The 25,898-nt window shown below is 41.4% G+C and overlaps 1 protein-coding gene across 9 annotated transcripts in view; it reads left to right on the forward strand.

The window, feature by feature from the left end:
- The window catches only part of NKTR (natural killer cell triggering receptor), a 45,062-nt gene extending 21,792 nt beyond the window's left edge, over positions 1-23,270 (forward strand). For 6 of the 9 annotated variants that reach the window (XM_006914823.3, XM_025048928.1, XM_025048930.1 and 3 more), the window contains 11 exons: positions 2,943-2,972; positions 3,450-3,595; positions 3,969-4,191; positions 4,641-4,796; positions 9,037-9,124; positions 9,625-9,770; positions 10,996-13,887; positions 17,449-17,544; positions 18,134-18,190; positions 18,695-18,799; positions 20,431-23,270. In XM_006914823.3, coding sequence (XP_006914885.1) covers positions 2,943-2,972; positions 3,450-3,595; positions 3,969-4,191; positions 4,641-4,796; positions 9,037-9,124; positions 9,625-9,770; positions 10,996-13,887; positions 17,449-17,544; positions 18,134-18,190; positions 18,695-18,799; positions 20,431-20,518 — 4,027 coding nt within the window. In that variant the 3' untranslated portion in view covers positions 20,519-23,270. Of the gene's footprint in view, positions 1-2,942; positions 2,973-3,449; positions 3,596-3,968; positions 4,192-4,640; positions 4,797-9,036; positions 9,125-9,624; positions 9,771-10,995; positions 13,888-17,448; positions 17,545-18,073; positions 18,191-18,694; positions 18,800-20,430 lie in introns of those variants that run through there. The other 3 variants (XM_025048929.1, XM_006914824.3, XM_015591705.2) reach the window with 3 other exon arrangements.
- The last annotated feature ends 2,628 nt before the right edge of the window (positions 23,271-25,898 follow it).

Raw genomic sequence — 25,898 nt, forward strand, 5'->3', positions numbered from 1 at the left:
GTGCGATCCAAAGGTAATGTCTCATTACTCTAAGGCTCTTTTTCTTTCTTTGCCTTTATCTCTTTAATCCTATTGTTATATGTTCATTGAACAATTTTAAGAAAAAACTCTGCTTGATCTGTATGGCAGCAATATGTGTAAAACAACTGTGTTTTATTGTTCACAATTAATCCTGGGAAGTCTGTTTTAATTTCAGTGGCTTGTTTCTACCAGGTTTCCATACATCTTTGGGGTGGGAGTTTTGTTGTATATAAAGGTTTTAGATCTCATTTTAGTACAGAGCCATTAATTCTGTATAAGGCCAATAGCTTCTTTGATAATGGTGTAAAAATGTACATTGTTTTTTGGAGTAACAGTGACATTAGGATTCACAAGGTTTAAATGAACTCTTGCGCATATATTTTTAAAGTAGATTCAGGGGTCGGGGGAACCTGGAAAATCATTGCCTAAGTGACAGGAGAAGATGGAAATGTGAAAATATTGAAAGCTTTTATAATTTGAAATGTTCTTTGTGGTTGTTTCTCCTTTAGGTGTTTTTTCTTAAGCATGAACTTATTTACAATGGTCTCTGGCCTTAAGGTCTTAACTTACTGAGCATATGTCACCACTGCATGGATCTGTACAACTGTATAGTTTTGAAAGACCAGTACAGTTAAGAGTGTTGGGATGAAGTCTCTCTGTTCCTTTTAGTAGAATTGAACAGCTCGGATTGAACATACCCTCTGTTTATCCACGTCTAGGGTCAGCCCAATGTCAGTCAGTAAACTTGTTTTATGTGTTGGGATTTCAGCTCCTGGAACGTAGGCTGGAACCCCAGAAGGCTTCTTTTTTTTTAAGATAAGATCCCTTCAGTATTCTTATTATGTTGTCAAACCCAGTTAAGGTAAAATTTGTACTTCTGCATCCTGAATTGCAGATGTGAATAATGGATTTAATTATTTATACCAGTCTAGGTACAGTGGGCCAGCTGAAATTTGTCCTTCAAAGAATTGTTGCTGCCTTCTTCACTATTGCAGAAAAGGACCAAGTTCATTTGTCTTCAGTTTTCATTTGAATTAAAAAACAAAACATGAATGTGTCATACATTTAGCTCTTCTATCCTCAAATTGAGTCTCAGGTAGTATATTCCTACATCACTGCAGTTAGCTAGAATGTTTTAATCTTACCATTTGCTCCAAGGTTTGCTATAAGGTGGTTTTTACAGCACTCCTATTAGCCGAAGTGGCAAATCGAATTGGGCTCTGTGTGTTTTAGAAAAATCTGTAGACCTTCCCCCAGTACCAGAAGATTGAGGGTTGTGAGCAAGAGGATCAAGGAAGGAGGAGGAATAAATCTAACCAATAAACTATCTCGTTTTCGCTGCTACATATTTGAGACTGATGCCTTACATGGTAGAACATTTTCACCTTTACATTTTTTACCTCTTCACATCTTTCATGCAATGGAATCACTGCCCAGCATATGGACTGATTTCTTCCCATCTTTAGTGTGCTTTGATTAAGTTTTATAATTGTGGGAAACACATTTCTATCTTAAAGTTATTGTCCAAGGTAGTTTCTGGATGCTAGTTTAATGATTTAAGCATTAGTGCCTCACCAGTTTGCTAGATTTTCTTTTTTCTGCCTGTTTTTATTTATTTTTACTTTTACATTACTTGAATTACCACTTCTCAATTTTCTAAGGATCATTTGAGACTAGTGCTTTTAAAACTCAAGATTCCCTTTAAAATTCTGTAACTTCTTAAGTTGACATTTTAATTTTTAAATTAAATTATGTAGTGGTCTCCCAGGACTGAATTTTATTAATGTAAGTGTAAGTGTTACAATTCTTTGTAGAATAATGATTTTTAGTATTATCGTGAAGGTTAAGTTGTATTTTATTGACTTACATGTCTTAGAATTACCTTAGAATGAATATAAAAATTGATATGGGAACTTCTGGTACAATTGACTGCTTTAACATGGCCTGATATCCAGTGACCTTTCTCTCAAATATCTATTTCTCATTCTTATAAACTAAAATGCTTGTGATGTATCCTTCTGAGTCTAGTTATACCTGCTTTTGATATTTTTTAACTGCATTTCACAAGTATGAAGATCTTTGAAAATTCTCTGGGAAAACTAGCTTGAGTTCAAAATACCTTAAATTACATGTACCCCATAGGCTTCCCGAGAGTGACTATCTGCCAGTTTGTGACCATGGAAGAAGCTGGTTGGGTGTTTTCTGGGCCATGGAAATTTAAAATGTCTATAATGTTATCCATCATTACTTAATTTGCCGTCGGGAGCCGGGCCAGCTGAAATTTGAAAGAAGGGTTGCTCCCTATTGCATCTTCAGAGTTGCTGTGAGTGGCAGAGTTTCACCTTAGGTGAAGGAAGAGAGCAGGAAGTTCTAGAGATAGAAATCCTGAGGCATCCCTCCCAATCCCCCTGCCTAAAAGATACAGACTGACTCAATATGAGAAACAGTAAAAGAACTCACACTCACTTCAGCAGCAAATCTACAAAGAGAACTCATTTAAGTGTGTGGAGCAAGTGTTGGTCATACACTTTTCTTTCCATAGGGCAGAGGATAGGTACTTTTTTTATCTTGATAAATTTTAAGTTTGTTTTTATTGTTTTGGATTTGAGAGTAACTTGAATTTTAATATCTGTGCTATATATATCAAACCTATTGCATATGTATACATATAAATAGTTTTCATATTGGAGAAATAGACAAAATTTTTTAATTCTTTATAATCTTTAGAGTTTTAATCAGTAAATCGGTTAGTATTGTTTTTAAGGTTCTTAAGTATAGATGTATATCATGTTTAACTTTTTCCCCTCTCTTTTTTATCTTCACCACTTTGTTCTCCACATGCTGTGCTTTAAACCCTTCTGCTCTGTTCACCCGAACACCTGGGCTTTGCCATCCTCTTTGCGTTGATGTTTATTACACAGCACCACAAAACCTGCTCCGCACCTGGATGGGTAAGAGTTATGTTATTACCTTGGGGAGGTATTTGGGTGGCCAGTCCAAAACAGATTGGACCCTGAGCAAATTCTCAAGGGGGCGCTCTTGGTCTCTGAGTTAATATCTCACAGCCACATTATTCCTTAAGGATCACAGGGTACTTGAGACCCCATGGCTCTCATGTCACTGAAGGGGTCTTTACTGGGGCCCATGATGAGCTTCTCAGCCGTGTAGTTTTGAGTGACCCTGTAAAGGTGGTTTCTGAGGATCACATACAATCTGACTGTTACAGGACTCTACTATGAAATAGTTAAGAACTATTGTTTTAAAGGCAGAAAACTAAGTTCTAATTCCCTTCTAGTGGTTTCATACATGAAACACTCTGCTTTTATTTTTAGGTCTATGGACACATCATGTTACAGTAATTGTCTTGATTACTTGTCTTGGCTTAATTTTCAGCAAACCAATTTTTTCTTGAATCTGTATTGTGACAGGGTACATGTTGTCTTTGGACTTGTTATTTCTGGTTTTGAAGTAATCGAACAAATTGAAAATCTGAAAACTGATGCCGCAAGCAGACCTTATGCAGATGTGCGAGTTATTGACTGTGGGGTGCTTGCCACGAAATCAACAAAAGATGGTAAGGATTTTTTAGGGGTAAAGGAAGCTAGGGTACAGGTAATGCATGTTGAAGACTATAACTTACAGATACCTCCTGGATGTCGGTAGTGGAAAAAAACTCACAAGCGGTATAGCAATAGCCCTGATACCTCTATATCATACCCTGTATCCAGTCCATCAGCAAATAGACTTCATGAAGGCAAGGGCTTTGTTACTTCACAGTCTCACCAGCAAATTGTATTATCACCTTGAAAAAAGTTTATTTAAATTTTTGTTTTTAGTTTGCAATCCATAAAGCATATTTTACGATACTTAGTAATCACATTTTTTTCACTCTGAAAGGTAAGCACAGAAATCCAGTACTAATATTTTTGTTAATATTTCTTAAAAAGTTTTTGAGAAAAAAAGGAAGAAACCAACTCATTCAGAAGACTCGGATTCCTCTTCCAATTCCTCTTCCTCTTCAGAATCATCTTCAGAAAGTGAAATTGAACATGAGAGAAGCAGAAGAAGGAAACATAAGAGGAGGCCAAAAGTTAAACATTCTAAAAAGAGACGAAAGGAAGCAGGCAGTTCAGAAGAGCCAAGGAATAAACACAGAGTGAGCCCCAAAGGGTACGTGTGAAACCCTAGGATAGTCTTACCAAAAAAACAGATGAACTCCCTGGAATGGGGAAAGCGTAATTCTGTAAACTTAGCTTTCCTACCTTTTGTTGAAAAAGGATAGCATTTTTTTACGTTAAATTGAAATCTGGCAAATCTAGGGGATAGCACAGACATTTCATATCAAGGATTTATGTATTTGCAGAAGAAAAAAATCTCTGAAACTCTTTAAAAAGTTAGGATTCAGTCGACAATGTTCTTATCAGAATTTTAGTACTGTGGATTTTTGCTTGGGTTGATGTTTTATATCTTCTCTTTGAGAAAACTGTATAAACCTTTGGAGTGATCCTTGTAAGGCATCAGTAGTTTTGCTTTTCAATATCTTAATTCTGTGTGCTCTTATTATAATGAAATCCAAACATTACACATCTTAATTGGTGACTTAATTTGTTCTCTCTAAGTCACTCTGAGAGAAGTGATACCAGTGAAAAAAGGTCAGTCGATTCAAATGCTAAAAGGGAAAAGCCAGTGGTCCGGCCGGAAGAGATTCCTCCAGTGCCCGAGAACCGATTTTTACTGAGAAGAGATATGCCTCTCGTCGCGGTGGAACCGGAACCGTAAGTAGGATGGTTAACCTGTGTGTTGTCATTTCTGATTGATGATTCCATCAGCTCGTTGCAGTTCCACACTCATTTATTGAGCAGAACCCAGAGTGAAAAAGCACTCTGAAAGTTACCGTGAGAGCTGCTAGGTGAATGAATGACATGTACCCTGCCTTTCAGAGTTCACGTTCTACTAGTGGGAAAGGCAGGTCAGTCAGGGGAGAAGTTCTTACTGGTGGTCTGGAAGGATTTCATTACTAATCTTAGATCCTTGGCTTTTCATTAGAGGTGAGATTTTGCTTGTCAGAATTAGTTGAACTCTTTGGATCCAATTGAGTGATAAAAGATGTTCTAATCTGAATAATGTAAAATCAGTTGCATGGCAGTCAGGGATATAATTTAGTACCATAAATATGTTGCTGTCATTAACTTCCTTGGTGATAAGTTCTCTGTGTTGGAAAAGCTAATGTATAGCTTTAAATTTGGTCTCAAAAAATAGTATTTGATGTATTCTGTATATTAGACTCGTTTACAATTAAAAGAAATGTGTGAACAGTGAACAGAAATAAAATATTGCTGGTGTAATTAATATTTCCTATGAAGAGTTGTATTAAAGACTGAGAAGTTATGCAAATGTCACTGTTTACAATCAGGTCTCTATCATGCAGTTCATTAAATATTTTTAAATCCTTGTGTTGTCTCATTTTAAAAAGCTAGTACAAAAAAAAAAGCTAGTACAAAAAAAAAGCTAGTACAAATTTTTTTAATAGATTGAATTAATAGCTTAACATGCTGATGGTTTTATTTTTTAAAATTCTGACTTGTGAATAAATTTTAGTAGAACCTTTTCTTAAAATACAAAACATCAAGTTCATTGATAAATCCATTTGGCTTTCAGAAGGTAGGAAACTTGAAAGGTCAATTTCAGTGCCATATGGCAGAGGTCAGCAAACTATGGTCTATGGACCAAATTTGGCCTTTTGCCTGTTTTTTTTTTTTTTTTTTTTTAATAGACCATGAGCTGAAAATGGTTTTTATGGTTTTAAATGTTTGCAGAAAAAATCAAAAGACGAATAATGTTTTGTGATATATGGATATTGTGCGAAATTCAAATTCCAGTGCTCATAAATAAAGTTTTACTGGAACACAGCCACATCCATTTGTCCACAATTTTCTTGGGCTGTTTTTTGTACAACAGCAGGTGCGCTACACACATGTCGTGGTGATGCAGTTACAACTCTTCAGTATTTCAAGTGCCACACATATAATCCATGTATGTGCAAGAAATTCTCAAAGGTGAAATACGTAAAATTTTGTTACAGATTAGCATTACCATATGAACAGCATTAACATGTATTTTGATAGGAAACACTAATTATGAACCCTAATTAAGTGAAATGTTAACCTCCCAAAAAAGAATTCCACTCCTCTCATTAGTAGATCTGTATTCCAAAAAATGATACTCAGTTATTGTATTTTGAATTTTGTTAATAAAATATTTGTGAAAATTTGTTTTCTTTCTTGTTATATAAGTAGTTAAATAATACCCTTAATTTTCTTTTTGGCTTACATAACCTAAAATACTCATGGACTCTTTAGAGAAACAGTTTGCCAAGCCCTGTTATCTGGTGTAGTTAAAATAGTTTATACCACTGTCTTGCGTTTGTGATCGAATATTACTGATAAGTTTATTTGGTCATCACTTTTTTGTCACATAACATCTCTGGAAGTTATTTTGTGCAGAAGTATTTTAAATTGTAATTGGCTGGTAGTCGTATCATACAAAGAGAGCAGAGTGATCCATTTTATTTGCATCTTTGAGATCTTGAGCAGTTGTTTGGGAGCTAGAATTCAGTATGTGTCAAGAACTCAACACACGCAACGATAAGAAATGGACCGCCAGCCATAATGAGCTTGCTGCCTTACTGACTTACCAGCATTCCAGCTCATTATCACTTACAGTTTGCTTAGCAGAAGCTGGGCTCCACACTTGCTGTAGTTCATTTATTCTCAACCTCAGCTGCACTTTAGAATAATTTAGCAAGCTTTTAAAAATTGCTGGGCCATATAGCAAATAAAATCAGGATGTTATGGGGAGGAGCAGGAGAGTGGCAGTGTCGGGTCAGTATCTAAAAGGTTCCCAGATGAACTTTATTTATTTCTTGCTGAACACCTGTTGGTAAGGCATTTGATGTTCAGTACTTTTTTTTCTTCATGAGGAAAATGGAGCTAACAGTTTCCTGCCAAGACTACTTAGCCATCTCATTGTGAGAATCAGGTGATGTCATGACTATGAATGACTGAAAACATTATAATGTACTTAAAAAAATTATTATTTTTTTAGTAACACTATATTTATCTGGATCCAGATTACTGGAACCTTAGAAAACCCCATGTCATTGTTATAAGAGTCAAGTTTCATTTCTTTCTGTGATCTTGGGCAAGATTTTTAACCTCTTAAAATTCTTCAAAATGGTGGTGACAATAGTACCTACCCTGTAGTGTTGTTACGAGTATTAGATGAGCTAATGCCTTTAAAACGCTTATTAACAACCAGCAGTGAACAACCTGAAAAGGAAATTAAGAAAGCAGTTTCATTTAAAATAATATCTAAAAGAATAAAATACTTAGAAATAAATTTAATCAAGGAAGTGAAAGACATGCAATGAAAACTAGAATATTGCTGAAAGAAATTAAAGAAGACCCTAAATAAATGGAAAGACATTCTGAGTTCATGTATTGGAAGACTTAGTATTGTTAAGATGTCAGTACTACTCAAAGTGAGCTATGGATTCAATGCAGTCCCTGTCAAATTCCAGCAACCTTTTTGTAGAAATGGAAAAGTCAACACCCAAATTCATATGGAATCGCAAGGGGTCCTGAATAGCCAAAACAGTCTTGAAAAAGGACAACAAAGTTTGAGGACTTGTACTTCTGATTTCAAAACTTACTACAAAGCTGTAGTCATCAAAATAGTGTGACACTGGCATAAGGATAGATATAGAGACCAACGGAATACAATTGAGAGTCCAGAAATAAATCCACACATCTATGGCCATTGATGGTAGACAGAATGCCAAGTCCATTCAGTGGAGAAGGAATAGACTCTTCAATAAATGGTACAGGGACTACTGGATTTCCGTATGCAAAAGAATGAGGTTGGACGCAACCTCCCATCATACACAAAAATTAACCCAAATGGGTCAACAGTCTAAATATAAGAGCTAAGCCATAAAACTCTTAGAGGAAAGCATAGGGGTAAATCTTTGTGAGCTTGGATTTGGCAACAGATTCATATTTGACATCAAAATCATGAGCGACAATGACAAAAAGATATAACACTAGTTTTCATTGCAATATTACAATAGGAAAAAAGTGGAAATGACCCAAGTGTCCACCAATAGATGACTGGATAACCAAAATGTGGTATATGCATATAGTGGGGTGTTACTTGGCCATAAATTAGAAGCCGAGGGAATGGGGATATTGGAGAGTTAGTGCTTAATGAGTAGAGTTTTGGTTTGGGGTGATGAAAAAGTTTCAGAAATGTAGTAGTGATGGTTATACAACATTGTGAATTTAATGAATGTCACTGAATCGAAAATGGTTAAAATGGCCAGTTTTATGTTATGTATATTTTACCCAATAATAAAAGTATTTTTGAAATGCTCATTAACATAATGCCTGACACATAGTACTCAATAAAAGCTAGCCATTATGTACTAATAACATACAAAACAAACTGAGATATAAAAAAACTTGTGCATGGGGAACTGTAGCCACCACAAAACTCACACTCTTAGACTTGCCTTACATAAGATGAGACAGCAGATTCAGAGCATTGAAGGAGGGGCAGTTTATTGTAGAGAGGTGGGGACAAAAGATTAAAGAAATATAGAAGTAAAATAAAAAACTGCTAAAAACACAGTTAAGCATCAGAGTAAGGAATAACTCAGGATTCCTTTAGAACATCACTGTTGGGACAAGACATCTAAAAAAATTTTTTGTTTAAAAATAGCACTGTGCTTAAAAAGATAGCTACTGGTAGTTTGTATCCCTACCCAAATGGGTTACTTTTTTATTACAGTTTTGACATTTAAAGGGTTCACTTACAAAATTAGGTTTTGTGGAGTGCCTCATTTTCCCAAAGTGTTTTATCTAAACGAAATGTTTTTGTATTATAGGAACACAAATTCTGCATTTATACATTGAGAAAACTATTTGCTTATTTTCAATTTTCAATCTTCTTTTCCAGGAAGATTCCTGATGTTGCACCCATTGTAAGTGAGCAAAAACCATCTGTATCGAAGTCTGGACGGAAGATTAAAGGAAGGGGCACAATTGTATGTTTGTTAAGACTTTTCTTTTTTGAATTGCTTATCTATACAGTAAAATGTTTTTACTTATAGACAAGATAAACCTTAGCTTTAATTTTAGGTATAATCCAAGATCTGTTCAAGGAACTAGTTGTATTCGCCATAGTTTTGGGAAAGTACTGCCATTAGACCAAGTATTTGAATGAGTTTAAGTATGAAATGAGCATGTGAAACAATCAGTGCGTATGCTGAGAAATCTTAGTCTGTTGAGTAATCTAGGCTAATGAATGTAACCATTAGGAGTTAGAAGAGGAAATTTTCATGTGTCGTTAACAGGTAAATGTCAGCCTTTCCCATTTCTTCTAGTCACTCTACATTTGACATAACTTCATGTCATCTTTTGGTACTTCAGTCGTTGTTGTCTTTGAATAGAGTCTGAGATTGGGTCTTATACCTAATTCTGTCCTATGGCAGACGGTAATTGAGAGCTATTTTTTAAATAGTAATTCCTGTCTTTGTTTTCAAAGCGCTATCACACACCTCCAAGGTCAAGATCCTGCTCTGAATCAGATGATGACGATAGCAGCGAAACTCCTCCCCACTGGAAGGAGGAGATGCAGAGATTAAGAGCGTACAGACCACCAAGTGGAGAAAAATGGAGCAAAGGAGACAAGTAAGGGCTTTGAGCATGTGCGCACTCCTGTGTTAAGGGAACAGAGACTGACTTCTGGACTTTTCGTTAAAGATGTAAATTTAAAATTCGACTGTGACCTAAGAGTACTTGGGAATCCTTGGTAAAAGTAGTGCCGTTAACTAGGGAAGCCGATTGGCTTGGGGATGCTTTTCTCAGTCAAAATTCTGTTTTCCCTCACAAGAATATAAACCTGCTGGATTTCTTAAAGATTTCGTGTTCAATATTGTAGATAATCAGGACTAAAAATTATATAGCAGGTACTTTCATAGCCAGGTCTCTGAGTCACTGACAAATGAATTAGTAGCTAGGACAGTCTGTACCCGTGTGTGTGCATTAACGTCTGACTTTAAGGACTGTGGCTTCTACAGAAGTGGACCGATCTCTTACCCTCAGTGACACAGCACAGTAGAACATCTGTCTTAGAAAAGGGGCTGGCCTCAAAATAGCTAGAGAAAATGTACCAATGGGACCCTCTATAATCGTTCATGGTAAAATTCTCTTTTACCGTGTGTGGGTGTCCTGTAGCATGTTTGAGATTGGAAGGAGGGAAGAGTGTACATCTGTACGGAGGTGTTTTAGACATAGTGCTACTAAGAACTCTCGATTTTGAGTTCTGACAGTACCACTCATCATAAAGCCTACATCTACTTTTAGGTACTTTTTCTTCAGTTTCCATAGTTAGTAGTTTAAACCTTAAGAGAAAGTCTCGATTACCTCCGTGGGACTGAGATAAAACAATAATCTTGCTAGCTTCTTAAGCAAAAGAGATTTCTCTTATAGTTCAGGCAGCTATCCTGTGTCTGCAGAGAATCAACAGAGTCGTTTGGGAACTTGGTTTGACATTGTTTCTGGAGCCAGAGGGTTATGAGCCAGGAACTCGGTATGTCAGCAGTGCTCTTGTGACGAGTTGGTTTGTTTTCAAAACCATTTTCCTATCAAGTTTGAAATCCTTTGCTTAGCTTTGAAAAACTTTTCGTAAGCGAATCTGTTAGCAGCTCTCTCTGTGTCTCTGAAATTACAAGGTCAAGACCAGGCCAGTCTTTGATTTACCCTTTCTACATGTGCTTAAAGTGACGATGGAGTCAGGACTTTGTTGTTACTAGGCTTTTGTCAATGCATTTGTATTGACAACGAACATGTTTTAATTTTAAAACAAAGAAAACATGCTTGCAAATAATCACGCATATTGTATCCTTTTCTACAGGTTAAGTGACCCCTGTTCAAGCCGATGGGATGAAAGAAGCTTGTCCCAGAGATCCAGATCATGGTCTTACAATGGTTATTATTCAGACCTTAGTACAGCAAGACACTCTGACGGTCACCATAAAAAACGCAGGAAAGAGAAAAAGGTTAAGCATAAAAAGAAAGCTAAAAAGCAAAAACATTGCAGAAGACACAAACAAACTAAGAAGAGAAGGATCATTGTACCATCTGACATAGAATCCTCAAAATCTTCCACCCGACGAGTGAAGTCCTCTTGTGATAGAGAAAGGAGGTCTCGTTCTTCCTCCTTATCATCTCATCCCTCATCAAAGAGGGACTGGTCCAAATCTGATAAAGATGACCAGAGCTCTTCAACCCATTCCAGCAGAGACTCATACAGATCAAAGTCTCACTCGCAGTCTTATTCTAGAGGAAGCTCAAGATCAAGGACTCCATCAAAATCCTCGTCACATTCTCGAAGTAGATCAAAGTCCAGATCTAGTTCTAAGTCAGGGCACCAAAGGCCAGCATCGAAATCACCAAGAAGGACAGCCTCTCAGTTAAGTGAAAATAAGCCAGTTAAAACAGAACCTTTGAGAGCAGCAGTGCCACAAAATGAAAACGTCGTGGTACAACAGCCAGTGGTGGCAGAAAATATTCCTGTGATACCACTGAGTGACAGTCCCCCTCCTTCGAGGTGGAAGCCTGGACAGAAGCCCTGGAAGCCCTCTTATGAGCGAATTCAGGAAATGAAAGCGAAAACAACTCATTTGCTCCCCATCCAAAGTACATATAGTTTAGCAAATACTAAAGAGACTGGAAGTTCATCATCCTATCATAAAAGAGAAAAAAATTCAGAAAGTGATCGGAGTGCTTATTCAAAATATAGCGGTAGAAGTTCAGAAAGTTCACCGAGGTCGAGGAGCAGATCTTCCAGGAGTAGATCTTATTCCAGATCGTACACAAGATCACGATCGCGAAGTCTAGCGAGTTCACGTTCAAGGTCTCGGTCTCCCTCATCTAGATCTCATTCACGAAATAAATACAGTGATCGCTCACAGTGTAGTAGATCATCTTCATACTCTTCTGTTAGCAGTGATGATGGAAGACGAGCCAAGAGGAAATTTAGATCCAATGGGAAAAAAAATAACACTTCAAGTAAAAGGCACAGCAGCAGTTCTGAAAAGACACTTCGCAATAAGTACGTCAAAGGCAGAGACAAGTCTTCATGTCAGAGAAAGTATAGCGAAAGCAGATCATCTTTAGATTATTCTTCAGACAGTGAACAGTCAAGTGTTCAGGTTACACAGTCAGCTCAGGAAAAAGAGAAGCAAGTCCACGTGGAAACAAATAATAAACAAGAGAAAAACAGAGATGAGGAGAAATCCAAGCCCGAACGGGAATGCCCTCGTTCAAAAAAAAGAACTTCGAAAGAGAATCCTTCTGATCACTTCAGAAAGGGCAGTAAGCCCAAAAGGAAGAATTATGCTGGGAGTAAATGGGACTCTGAGTCAAATTCTGAACGAGACATAACTAAAAACAGGAAAAATATTTCCCGACCGTCTTCTGATAAGGAGGAAGGTGAGGCCACATCAGATTCAGAATCGGAGTTTGGCGAAATGCACATCAGAGCCAAACCCACAACAAAGTCCTCAGCAAATACTTCACCACCTGATGGAGATGGCACTTGGAAGGCAGGCAAACAGCGGTCATCAACCTCTGATTCTGAGGGGTCCTACTGCAACTCAGAAAACCCTCGAGGGAAGCCGCGGAAGCACAAGCATGGGTCAAAGGAAAATTTTAAATGGGAACACGCCAAAAAAGTGAAAGAGAAATTGAAAGGGAAAAAAGACAAAAAGCACAAGGCTCCGAAACGAAAACAAGCCTTTCACTGGCAGCCGCCACTAGAATTTGGTGACGAGGAGGAGGAGGAGATGAATGAAAAACAAGTGACTCAGGAGTCACATGAGAAAAAACGAGTGTCTGAAAACAGTGAAACCATAAAAGAAAACATCCCCCGAATTGGGACGGCCTGTGAAGACGGCAGCCTTTCAGGTAAACAGAGTACAGAGATGATTTCATCAGATATGGAGCAGCCTGCTAAAGACGACAGTAAACGCAGCATTTCTCCCACAGCTGTAAATACTGAGGAAAACGTAGCCAGTTCTCCCCCAGACATTCAGCGTATTGAAGAATGTGTCCCAAGCGGAATGGAGGACGTGTTTCAAGCAGATGACAACATGGAGATCTGCACTCCTGACAGGAGTTCCCCAGCAAAGGTGGAGGGAGCGTCCCCTCTAGGAAATTCGAAGCTTGACACCTCGGACATAGGCCTTGTGGTAAAGCAGACAGAGCATTCTGAGGCAGAGGTGGTAAAACAGGAAAGCAGCGTGTCTGAAAGCCCAGTGGTGGGCGAAGCTGGGAAAGTGGACAGCAGCTCTGCCGGCTCGGCCAGTGCTGCGGACAGTGCTGTGAAGAGGGAGGCGGCTGGGAAGAGCCAGGTGAGCCTCCTGGATAATAAATGGAAGCCCCTGCAAGGCGTGGGGAACCTGGCAGCGCCGACTGCTACCACGTCCAGTGCTGCAGAAGTGAAGGCATTGACTGCTGTGCCTGAAATGAAACCACAAGGCTTGAGGATAGAAATTAAAAGCAAAAATAAAGTTCGGCCCGGGTCTCTCTTTGATGAAGTAAGGAAGACGGCACGCTTAAACCGGAGGCCAAGAAATCGGGAGAGTTCAAGTGATGAGCAGACACCTAGTCGGGATGGTGATAGCCAGTCCAGGAGTCCAAGTAGATCTCGAAGTAAATCTGAAAGCAAATCAAGACACAGAACAAGGTCTGTCTCCTACAGTCACTCAAGAAGTCGATCGCGAAGTTCCACATCATCATATCGGTGAGCAATGGTCTCTTTCTTTTTCTTCTCCGAAAGAGAATCTGTTATTGTTTAGCTTGGAAGAACATCAGAATTAGGGACAAGATTACTATTTCCAGATATCTGGAAAGGGAGTAAGGAGAAGTCTTGTGCTGTGTGACTCAGAGAGCAAATTGAGGACATGAGCAGTCCATTTTAGGGAAGAAATTGGGGCTCCATGTAAATAACTGTCGCTGTCAATTAAAGCTCTCCGGCCACAGAAATGAGTTGCCGTGATAGGAGGCAAGTTCTCCATCTTTAAAGGTGTGAGGCTGCTCTTTGGCCTGTCGGTGATGCCTTACGAAGGAGTCCTGAATTTATGGAATGTGTAGGATTTGAAGATCATCAGTCTAACCCTCCATTTTAAGTGGGAGGTGAGGGCCAGAGAGGCAAAGTTACCTGCTCAAGACAAGCATCTAGTTGATCTCTGTTCAGGAGGTGGGGATAGTAAAAATCACCTTTGGATTTATTTTTTCTGGTTCAAGTTGCATCTAACGTTTGTCATCAGCAAGACTGGATAAAATTTTTTAAAAACTAAAAAATTTGGTAATGGTGACAGGAAGTTAGTAAGTAACTTGTGTTCTTTATGTTGTAAATATTTCTTGTTTTTACCTCATTGTCTCTTAATTACTCAAATCCCTTATTATGACATGCTTGATTTTCATCACTTGTACTTAAAATGCAATAATAGTCTTTGACCGTTTTTTTCCTTTCTAGTTATTTGTCAGTCTTTCTCTCCTCTTACCTAGATTTCTTTAAAAATAGGAACCAACACTTGCCACCTGTAATAACTGTCTCCCATTTACTCCTCAGTTGCTTGCAGTCTGTCTTCTGTGCCTTCCCTCCCCCATCTCACTGAACGAACTGAGGTTTTCAGGTACCACCGAATGGCCAGTGCCAGGGCATATTTTCGGTCCTCACCTTCTGGAAGCCCTCTGCTAACTCCCCTCATCCCTCTCGGACCGTTCCATGCTTGTGTTGTGGGCTCCTCTTCCTCCTCCCGCCCAGACTCCCAACAGGCCCAGCCCAGTGAGCTGGTGAGTCCTGGCCATTTCTCCCTAGGTTCATATTCCTAGGTGCAGTGACCTGTTGAGCTCCGCCAGCCACCTGTCTGCTCAACAGGTACCTTACCATTTGCGCTCTCAGCTCTGAGCTGTTGGTGATGCCTTTCTTTATTTTCTCCGAAAGAGAATCTGTTATTGTTTAGCTTGGAAGAACATCAGAATTAGGGACAAGATTACTATTTCCAGATATCTGGAAGGGAGTAAGGAGAAGTCTTGTGCTGTGTGACTCAGAGAGCAAATTGAGGACATGAGCAGTCCATTTTAGGGAAGAAATTGGGGCTCCATGTAAATAACTGTCGCTGTCAATTAAAGCTCTCCGGCCACAGAAATGAGTTGCCGTGATAGGAGGCAAGTTCTCCATCTTTAAAGGTGTGAGGCTGCTCTTTGGCCTGTCGGTGATGCCTTACGAAGGAGTCCTGAATTTATGGAATGTGTAGGATTTGAAGATCATCAGTCTAACCCTCCATTTTAAGTGGGAGGTGAGGGCCAGAGAGGCAAAGTTACCTGCTCAAGACAAGCATCTAGTTGATCTCTGTTCAGGAGGTGGGGATAGTAAAAATCACCTTTGGATTTATTTTTTCTGGTTCAAGTTGCATCTAACGTTTGTCATCAGCAAGACTGGATAAAATTTTTTAAAAACTAAAAAATTTGGTAATGGTGACAGGAAGTTAGTAAGTAACTTGTGTTCTTTATGTTGTAAATATTTCTTGTTTTTACCTCATTGTCTCTTAATTACTCAAATCCCTTATTATGACATGCTTGATTTTCATCACTTGTACTTAAAATGCAATAATAGTCTTTGACCGTTTTTTTCCTTTCTAGTTATTTGTCAGTCTTTCTCTCCTCTTACCTAGATTTCTTTAAAAATAGGAACCAACACTTGCCACCTGTAATAACTGTCTCCCATTTACTCCTCAGTTGCTTGCAGTCTGTCTTCTGTGCCTTCCCTCCCCCATCTCACTGAACGAACTGAGGTTTTCAGGTACCACCGAATGGCCAGTGCCAGGGCATATTTTCGGTCCTCACCTTCTGGAAGCCCTCTGCTAACTCCCCTCATCCCTCTCGGACCGTTCCATGCTTGTGTTGTGGGCTCCTCTTCCTCCTCCCGCCCAGACTCCCAACAGGCCCAGCCCAATGAGCTGGTGAGTCCTGGCCGTTTCTCCCTAGGTTCATATTCCTAGGTGCAGTGACCTGTTGAGCTCCGCCAGCCACCTGTCTGCTCAACAGGTACCTTACCATTTGCGCTCTCAGCTCTGAGCTGTTGGTGATGCTGCCGCTCTCATTTGGTAGCACCTTCCCACCACTATCTTTGGGATGGGTGGTACTTCGTTTTATAAATGAAGACAGTGAGGCATAGAAAGCCTACGGCATTTGCTCTACGCTATGCAGCTGAGGGTGGAGACCAAGATAGCTAAACTCTGCCTCCCGGTTTTGGTTCCTGGCCTGGGCCTTACTTCCCAACTAGACTGTGAACTCGTTGACGTGTGGGGCCGCCTTGCAGGATATCTTGGTCCGTCCTGTCCAATCTAGAGACTGCTGATCTGGAGACTGTTTTCCTACTCATCTTTTAGTCACCTCACAGGGTCTGCTTTATAATTGTTTGTTTGAATAAATGACTAGCATCCTACCAGGACATTATGTGTTCACAACTGAATAAAACCTGTGCAGATATTATGTAAATAGCCTACACATAGGGTTATTGTGCTGCTCCTGAATGACAGATATACAGTAGGCAAAGGAGGGCAGGGGGCCAAGTGAATGCAGAGGGGCAGAATTGCATTACTTAAGTTTTTTGTTTCTTTTATTAAATATTAAATAGATATAAAAATAAAACAAACGATTAAGGCATAAAAATAATTTAAAATGTCATCTGGCTTCAAAAATAGAGCTTTGACGTACCTGACGTAGCCCCACCCAGTATCACCCTACTTTCTCTCGTGTCTCCTAGACTTGAACGTTATTCTGAACTATTGTTATAATTTTGTTTTCCTTTACAGTTTACCACAATGATCCTATCCCTATGCATCATTGCTTTTCATGTTTTCATACAAAATCCTTTCATTTATATAGATGTTCTACATTTGCCTTTTTCACTCAACCTCATGTTCCAAAGACATATCTCTGTTAATATATGTAGCTCTAGTTCATTCATTTCCTAGTGTAGAATATTTCAGTATATTTCTTCGCATTAATTTTTTTAACTTATGCTGCCATTAATGGAGATTTGGATTATTTCCTCTTGGCATTATATATAGGGCTCCTATCAACATACCGGTACCAGCCTTTTCTGGCTTTTCTTTCTTTCTGTTCAGTTTAAACCCTCCTTAGCTGTCACTGTCACACCCACTCTGAGGAGTTCATGAGAGCCCTTTCCGAAGACCTGTCCTCTTACTGTGTTTTCCCCTTCCTGCCCTACAAGTAATTAATTTTAACAGCGTGGTGAGTGAAAATAATTATAGTTTTCCACACTTAATTGTAGATCAAGAAGCTACTCTAGAAGTCGGAGCAGAGGATGGTACAGCAGAGGCCGCACAAGAAGCCGGAGCAGCTCCGACCGGAGTTACAGAAGTCCTCGGTGAGCTTGCGAACCCCGCCCTTTGTGTGCTCTGCTCTTCAGGGCCTGCACGGGCAGAGCGGGCCAGCAGGAGAGGCCCTGACCATGACCTCCGCCTCCTCCCCACCCCCAGTCCATCTTCTTTAACCGACATTCACATCTGCAGTCACCTCTCGACTTTGGTTAGGGATTGGGGTAGGACAGTGGTTAAAAGGGGACCAGGGGAGGAAGTGGGCGGGGAGTGACCCCGGGTTTCTGGTTCTCCCAACTTCTTTGTACCCTCTTTTGCCTCTCAAGTATTTCCAGTGCTGTGGCTTTGTTTTATTTATGTGTCCTACCTGGGCAGGCCTTTCTTCCTCCCCATTCAGATAGAACCTCCCCAGTGACTTTCTTCAGGTGCATTTCATAGAAAAGTAGCATAAAACATAATCTTTCTTATGAAATCCAACATGCTTTTAAAAAACCCAGTATACTTTTGATATAGAAACGAAATAAATATAGCTGCTGGATTTCATTGTGTTTTCTCCTTGATGGGCAAATAAATGTCTAGATTTTTGATGTAGCCTGTCCTGATCCACGAGATGATGGTCCCTCATGTGATTAATACTAGGACGTCCAGCAGGAGCAGATCCCGGAGCAGCTCGTATGATGTCCACAGTCGGTCCAGGTATGGGCAAGGGGCGGGTCAGAATTGAAAGGCCTTGTTTTATGAAACCCTTCAGTCCCTTTAGAAAGAAGCATTGTGTTTTACTGAGAAACTTAAACATGTATTTGTCTCATGTAATCACATCCTTTTTAAGTGAAGACTTCTTGACATTTTTTTTTCTGTCGGCCTGTTATACTCTTGTGTCAAAAGTGACAACTTATGTCATATTGTAATGGCAGGTATTTATTGACTATAATTGCCTAATACCCACCAGATTCAATCCAACTAACTCAGTGTTAATTTTGTGATATTTTTCAATGCAGAAAAGAATTAACATTTTTCTGTTTAATACGGTAAGTCCTGTTTGGGGCAATTTTTAAATGTTTCCAATACTTGTTATGCAAATGTGTCCTCATACTGTCACACAGTGCCCATGTTCAAAGAGAACACTCTTAAGCACCTAAAAAGAAATGGGAATATGAGTGTTTGAATGGGAAAATTTAGCGTTTGTCGTTGCTGTTAAAGCAGGTCCTACACTTACGACAGCTACTACAGCAGGAGTCGGAGTCGGAGTCGAAGCCAGAGGAGTGACAGTTACCATCGAGGCAGAAGTTACACCAGGCGGTCCAGGTGGGTCTCTAACCGTCAGAGCACTGCCAGCTCCTGTGGGCACTTGGTTTGTGAGGGGACACTACAAGATGAGAAAGCGCAGCCTGCTCAGGACAGGAACACTTCTTTCTCTTCTTGAATTTCAGCAACGCACAGGCAGCTACTAAATGTGCCCTTTGTATTAAGAGTTGCTGGGCAACGTTTATTGGTTATTGTTAACGTTTGGATCTAAAATGGATTTTTAAGTATTCACATGTCGTTGGACAGACATTTCTCTTGAAAGGAGTAAAAAGAGAAGGCCACCCAAACCACAATCCGCTTCTTTAGATAGGGCTCATTGCTAGAAATAGCAAAGCCAATTCATCAATTTTTTAAATTAATAAAATGTCATAATTATTTGCTTCAGGATTGAGATTTATATCCAGTCAATTATTTAGTAAAAATGTGTTTTTTATATATTATATATTTATAATATGTTTTTACGTAACACATTTTGGCTAGTACTGCAGAAGATTTTATGGTGACTTTTTGTCATGTCCCTTTCCTGGTGGCTCCTGGTGTTCCCTTCCTTCTCCATCCACAGAAGCTACAGCCAGTGACCCTTGTAGAGTATCTGTATGGTCTGGACCACCCCTTGTTTGAAACTCTTCACAGGCTCCGCACTGCCCTCGGGCAAGGGAGCTCCTTAGCTCACGCACAAGGCGTCTCTGCTTCCCAGCTCCTTCCTGTACTTCTCTGTCTTCCTGCTTTAATATGCTGGAACCTTGGCTTTTGTCTAGGGACACCCACACCACTGTCTCCCCTCCTGCCTCTTGAAATGGCCAGTTCCCACCTACCCTCCAGGTCGCCACTACCCCTGGGAAGCCCTCACTGACTGCCAACCCTGAGAGATGCTGCCTCCACCCCTGCCCACCTTATCTGTCGTGCCTACAATTCTGTACTGTCCTTGAGCCCAGGGAATTGTACTTGCTTGATGTGTGTGTGTGTGTGTGTGTTTCTAGTATCTAGTAAAGTGACTGGCTCTCAGTAAACATTTTTCAAAATAACTGAATGGTGGACATAACCCTGTCCTTGGACTCACTCTCCCTGTGGTCCTGTCCACAGTCCACTCCACCCTCAACCCTCTTGGACTGCCATTTTGATGTCCATATCTTTATTTATTTATTTATTATTATTTATGCCTACAGCACCTGGTCTTCCTAGGTGGTCTCCCATTCAAGTACTAACCAGGCCTGACCCTGCTTAGCTTCCGAGATCAGACATCGGGCGGCATGGCCGTAGACCATTGATGTCCATATCTTTCAGTGAAACACTGATGCCTTTTTTCCTTACTTCCTGTCTTAATTAAATATTGATGTTCATTTTGGGTAACATGGAAAATTAGTCTATTCATTTGCTTGAGTGGATTTCAAGTAATTTCTCAAGATGTGGTGTTTCATTATTTTTATCTTAACCTTGATATTACTAGTATCATGAAAACATCTCTGAAAAGCCCACAGTGGTGCCACAGTCAGTACCCCACAGGTCCACCCACTGTGCTATGCTACATCAGTATTGCTTTCAAGCCACTCATATCAAAGAAGAAGCTGCTAGAGGAATTCAAGGGTTGACAGCTAAAAGATGTCTGTGTATTGTCTTGTTCTGTTACACAGGAGTTGTAGATCCTACGGCTCTGACAGTGAAAGCGACCGAAGTCACTCTCGTCACCGGAGTCCCAGTGAAAGCAGCAGATATAGTTGAAAATGTACCCCTTTTTTGATATGAATTATATCTTATTTGTAAATATCTGGTAACTTAAAAGTTTAAGAAACTTAACGGCAGTCTGTTGTTCTATTTCAATATTAGAGATGAATTTCAAAAATAGATACTTCTTAATTGTTACTTGTTTACGTGTGCGCAGGATTTAAAATACAGATATGTCTCCTAAAAATATTTTTATGCCACGTTTTACAGTAGCCAACTATGGAAGCGAATTTCATTTTCTTAAATCAAGAAACCATGAGATTTAATATAATTTGCAATATTATTTTAGATAGACTACTCTCCATCTCGTGTATTCCTTAGAATACAGATTTCTTTTTGCCCGGTTTTCAGGTTTTAGCATATATGCTGCCAAGCATAGAACTGTGAAAGAGAACTGTTAAAGGTGGCCAAATATTTATATACAATTACACAGAGTCTTAGACATATGTGCTCTTAAAAACAAACCACCCAGAATTGTTAGTGACAGTAGCCTGGGGGTAAGGCAGTGGCTCTAGGGTTCTTAATTCCTTCCTCCTTTGTTGTCTCAGAGGATTGGGAGAGTGGTCATCATACAGCCCCACTGTATTACTTAAGGCTGGCAGGTGAGATATGAATCAGCCTTAACTGTAAACACCTGCACTGTCTCTAAGGACCTAATATTTTATGTGCTTTCTAAGTTTAGACTGTAGAAAACAATTCTGTTCCAGTTTATGCTTTGGTGCTTGGTACCTTTTGGTGCCTCTTTAAGCATTGTTTTTCTATACTATACATTACAATCTTGTAAGAGAGAAGTGAACATATTTTTTATTATTCACTGGCACCAAACATGGATCCTTCTGCGCTGTATTCATTTTGAATATTGGAGAGGTTCTCTCGAGCCACAGGTGTGGGCTGGGAGGTCTCCGGACCAGGCAGGATCAGCATAGGGGGTTGTGTGGCCACTTGGGTCTACTGCACTTAACTGACGTGTGCCTCTGGGAGGGTAGATCGAAGAGCGGACTTCAAAAGTAACACCAAAACCTAACTGTCACCGTCCTGGCCATTTGGCAGGGCTTCTGAATCTTTCACATGAGAGGGAGACCACCCAGTAGTTGAACAGTTCTAGGCACCAGCACGTTTTTCCTGTTTCTGCTGTGATCCACACGGGCTCCGTGAAGCCCTGCAGGACATGAGTACGCCCAGGACAGCAGACAGGGAGAGAGGGGTATGGCACTGCGTAAATGTCACGTCTTTCACAGTTCTGGGTGGTTCCTCCAAAAATGATATGACCTGTAAAAACTGGTGTGATTTTTTTTTTTTTTACTCTAGTTGGAGTTTTTTCCCCAAGTGTACTTAATCACCTTAGTGCCAGTTTAATCCAGAGATGCAGAAGAAATTCATATTAGCTGTTTGACGTCGAGCTCTGTGCCATCCTCCCCCAGGCCTTGCCTGGTGTTCTTGGAAGTGGGGAAGAGCCCTCTTGGAGGGATCTGACAACCCTCGATGGATGGAGGAATGACCTTGGATGTATTTAAACTGTTACCCATAAAAGGTTCATTAAGAGGGTTTAAGGGGTCAGTTGTTGCCAAGTTGAGAGCCGAGAGTACATTAAAAACAGGAATTAAGTCAAACAGATGTGCTTGCTAGTGAATACAAAACGGTATGTGATCGATATGAAAGGTTTTCAGAAGTTACCTGCAATGGACACTATTGCTTTACTATCACTCAGTGGAAAAACTGCATTCAGAACCCAAACCAAAACTGCCAAATCTAATGATGTTAAGAAAAGTTACCCTTGGGCAGTGTATTAGTTTTTCTATTGCTTTGTAAATAATTACCCGAAATTTAGCAGCTTAAGACAACACCCGTTTCTTAGCTCACAGTTCTGTAGCTCGTGAGTCCAGCACAGGATGGCTGGGTTCTCCGCTCAGGGTCTCACAAGGCTGAAATCGAGGGTCAGCAGGGCAGCATTCCTTCATGGAGGCTCTAGGGAAGAGCCTGCTCCGAGCCCACGCAGATGGCGGGCAGCACACGGTTCCCGCTGGGGCCTTCGGCTCCTCAGGGTGGCCGGCGGCGTGCCTTCTTGGGCGCTCCCCTCCATCTCCAAACCAGCAGTCACCCAGCAAGTCCTCCTCCCATGCTTCATTCAGATCTCTGCCTTCCTCCTCTGTTTTAAGGTTCATGTGATTAGATCAAGCCCGCTGAGATAGTCCCCCTGTTTTAAGGTCAGCCGCGTCACAGAACATAACATCGTCAAAGGAGCGCTACCATGTGCCCAGGTTCCTGGGCCAGGCATGGAATGAGGGAGGTGGGGGGCGGGCGTTTTAAAATTCTGCCACCACAGGCACGAACTTTGCCCATTGCAGCTGCAGGTGAAATTTTATGCTGAAAAGGTGTGGGCCCTAGAAACCTCATTTTCTCCATGGAAAAGAACAGCCCTGGGCTGCAGCATTCAACTTGTGTGTTTACTGAATGAACTACAGAGATAGCTTTTCTTCCTGAGGGGATTGTTCTGTATTTTAAATTATTTTTTAATAAAACTGAATTATGTTGTGTATTGTGCTTCTTAATAGAAAATGCATCATTGGACTGGTTTTGTAACATCCTGTTTACTGCAATGAAACATGACATAGCTGGTACTGTTTAAAAACTAGAAAATACTTTTGTACATATCGGCAATGTCTAATTTGTATACACTTCATTTAAATTCCCCTAACACTTGAAAGGGGGACCTCGTAGAAATTAAAATATATACTTAGTCTAAGTCTGAGTCTGTGTATGTTTCATCTTTCTTTACTTACCCATCATTCAAACAGCCTTTCTCAAATGGAAAAGGAGACACTGAGTCTCTCATCTAGCTGGTATTAGTGGCCCGAGCAGGAGCTAGAGAACTTTAGGCAGAGACGTTCACCTACTCAGAGAATCACTGATGGAAATCTGCACAGTCCAGATTTCCTCCAGGCTCTGCTGTGTCATCCAGCTGCGGCCTGCATACTGGTGTCCTCACAGAGGAAGGAGTGTGTCCCGTTCCATCTATGAGTTGCCTAGGGACCCCACATTTACCTGCTAACCCACCTACAGCCACTACACCTCCTTCCTAACATTGGTTCACCAGATGGGCACGTGGCACTCACTCCTGGAGGAAACATTCATGGCGATATTTTTAGCTTCCACAGGAGAATTTGCAAGGCAAATACAATTAACTGTTTTCTCATGAAAACTCAGAGGAATTTGTATTTGCCTAGTGAATACAACATGCCCTCGCAGTAAGACTTACAGAGAGGTTCAATTTGCAAAGTTTAGTAACCAGTAGACTCCCAAGTCAGGCAATTCCTTGAAAGTCGTCCAATCAATGCATTGCTTTAAAAGTGAAGGAAAGTCACAGGTTTGCTGTGGGGAAGTCCCCAAGTGAGCTTCCTTTGGGGTCTTGTGTTTTCGTGAGCTCTAGGGTCTTCACTCCGCTCCTGATGAGCTTCATCAGCTGTGCCATACTGGGGGGAAATGTATCAAGGGCTTTGGTCTTCCCTGCTCTGAATTAGCTGGGCATCGAATAGGGAGGTGAGAGAATTCAAGGAAGACGCCCCCCTCACAGGCGACTATGAGTGCTGGCCGGACATCACTGGAAGGGAAAGAAGACTCCACCCAGTGTAGAGTGAGACTAGTGAGAAGCTCTGCACGTTAGTCTGGGTGACCAGGTGAGAGACCTGGACGCCAGGCCTCACAAGTTGGAAGAGCCTGGGCTCAAGTGGCTGGTTTTGAGAAGAGCATCAACTCTGCTGTTGCCCTTAGTGAGAGCTGAGAGCCTTAGTCCCCTTAGGAACTCGTGATAGAAGGAGCTGGGAAGCGTGCCTGGAGGATTCCTGCTTGGCAGGGAGAAGGTCTCGGATGCTGTAAAGGTGGCAGCCTCTTGAACATGCACAGGTGTCGGGGAGAGGAGCTGGGTGCCCTGAAAGGCACTGCCTGCTTGCCTCAACAGACTGAGCAGCTCCAGTCCGTGCCTGAAGAGGGTGAGGCATGAAGGGGCAGGTGGCTTCACGGTCTGTTTAAAGGTTTCTGTAGAAGTAGAGACAGTGCTCCCTTGCAGAAAGATAGACTGGGTGGGGGCTGTGCCAAGCTCGGGGCCAAGCATTTCTGCCTCTTGGAGGCCTCACACCCACCATTCGCCAGCTATAGCCCATCAAGCTCCAGCTCCCCAGACTGAGCTAGTTTCACAGCCAGCAGGACCCAGGAGGGGTGCATCTCTTCAACCAGCCTAGAGTCCTGAGGACATCTGGAGGCCTGACCCTGGGCCTCTGGCTGCTTATCTGTAACATGAGGTTAACAAACGGTCCTTACACTGCTCATCTCTCAACTCCTAAGCCAGAAAGAGGGTGCATATGACCAGCACAACCAGACATGAGAACCAAGGGTGCTCACCCCTTCCCAGACCAGGCTGGGGACGAGTCAGCCTCCTGGGCAGCCCACGGGGGTAGGTGGTTGGCTGGGCAGCCCACGGGGGTAGGTGGTTGGGCTGGCACTTCAGCCTCAGGTCACCCAGGGCCTCCTGCAACTAAAATCTACCACCAAGCCAGATTCACAGAGGAAGGCTGAGAAAGGATCCCACTGGCCTTCATGCCGCTGGCCCAACTTGATTTTATTTTGAAGAAATAAAGGACCTCTATGAGCAACTGTTCTGTGGCACAGTCCTTAAGGGTTTGGGGCCAGAGCCAGACTACCTGGGTTCAAGTTCTGCTCTTCCACTTCCTAAAATTAACTTTAGAGAAATTGCTTGGCCTTTATGCACCTCATCTGAAGAACTGAGATACTAAGATCTCCTCCCTCCTACAACTGCTAAGGATTAAAGCTTAGAAGCGAGCACACATCAAAGTAGTTAAGGGATGCTGGTCTCTGGGCTTGCCTCCAGGAGGAGGGGAGGAGTCCCAAGGGTTTCCTGTGGAGGGTCAGGCTCAGTCACAAATGAGAGGCCTGGGGCCCTTGAACCAGCAGGGTGGGAGAGGATCCTGGATGCTGCTAGAGAGGCCTCGAATCCCAAGGCCATGACGTTTGTGCTTTGGGAGGGAACCGGGCAACCTGCTGGTTTGAATTAGGCCCCCACTCCACCAGCAGCTGTAGCCTATTAGCGCCGAGCTCAGTGGAGGCAGAACACAACAAGAGCAACCTCCCCGCTCCAACTCCACACCCAGAGATCTATGCCTCTCCACCCTGTAGGGCCCTGGGTCAGCACCTAGTAGGGGGCTTGAATTTTCCTGCCATTCCACCGCCCCCATGCTGCGTTGTCACCTTCTGTTTCCTGGCAATGGCCGCTCCGCTCTCCATCCTTCCCTCATCTCAGCTAAAGCAGCATGCCCCTCGGGAAGGCTGAGCCCTGCACAGCCCCCACCCCACACCCCTGGCCTAG

Source organism: Pteropus alecto, unplaced genomic scaffold, assembly GCF_000325575.1.
Source record: "Pteropus alecto unplaced genomic scaffold, ASM32557v1 scaffold156, whole genome shotgun sequence".
NCBI lineage: Eukaryota > Metazoa > Chordata > Mammalia > Chiroptera > Pteropodidae > Pteropus > Pteropus alecto.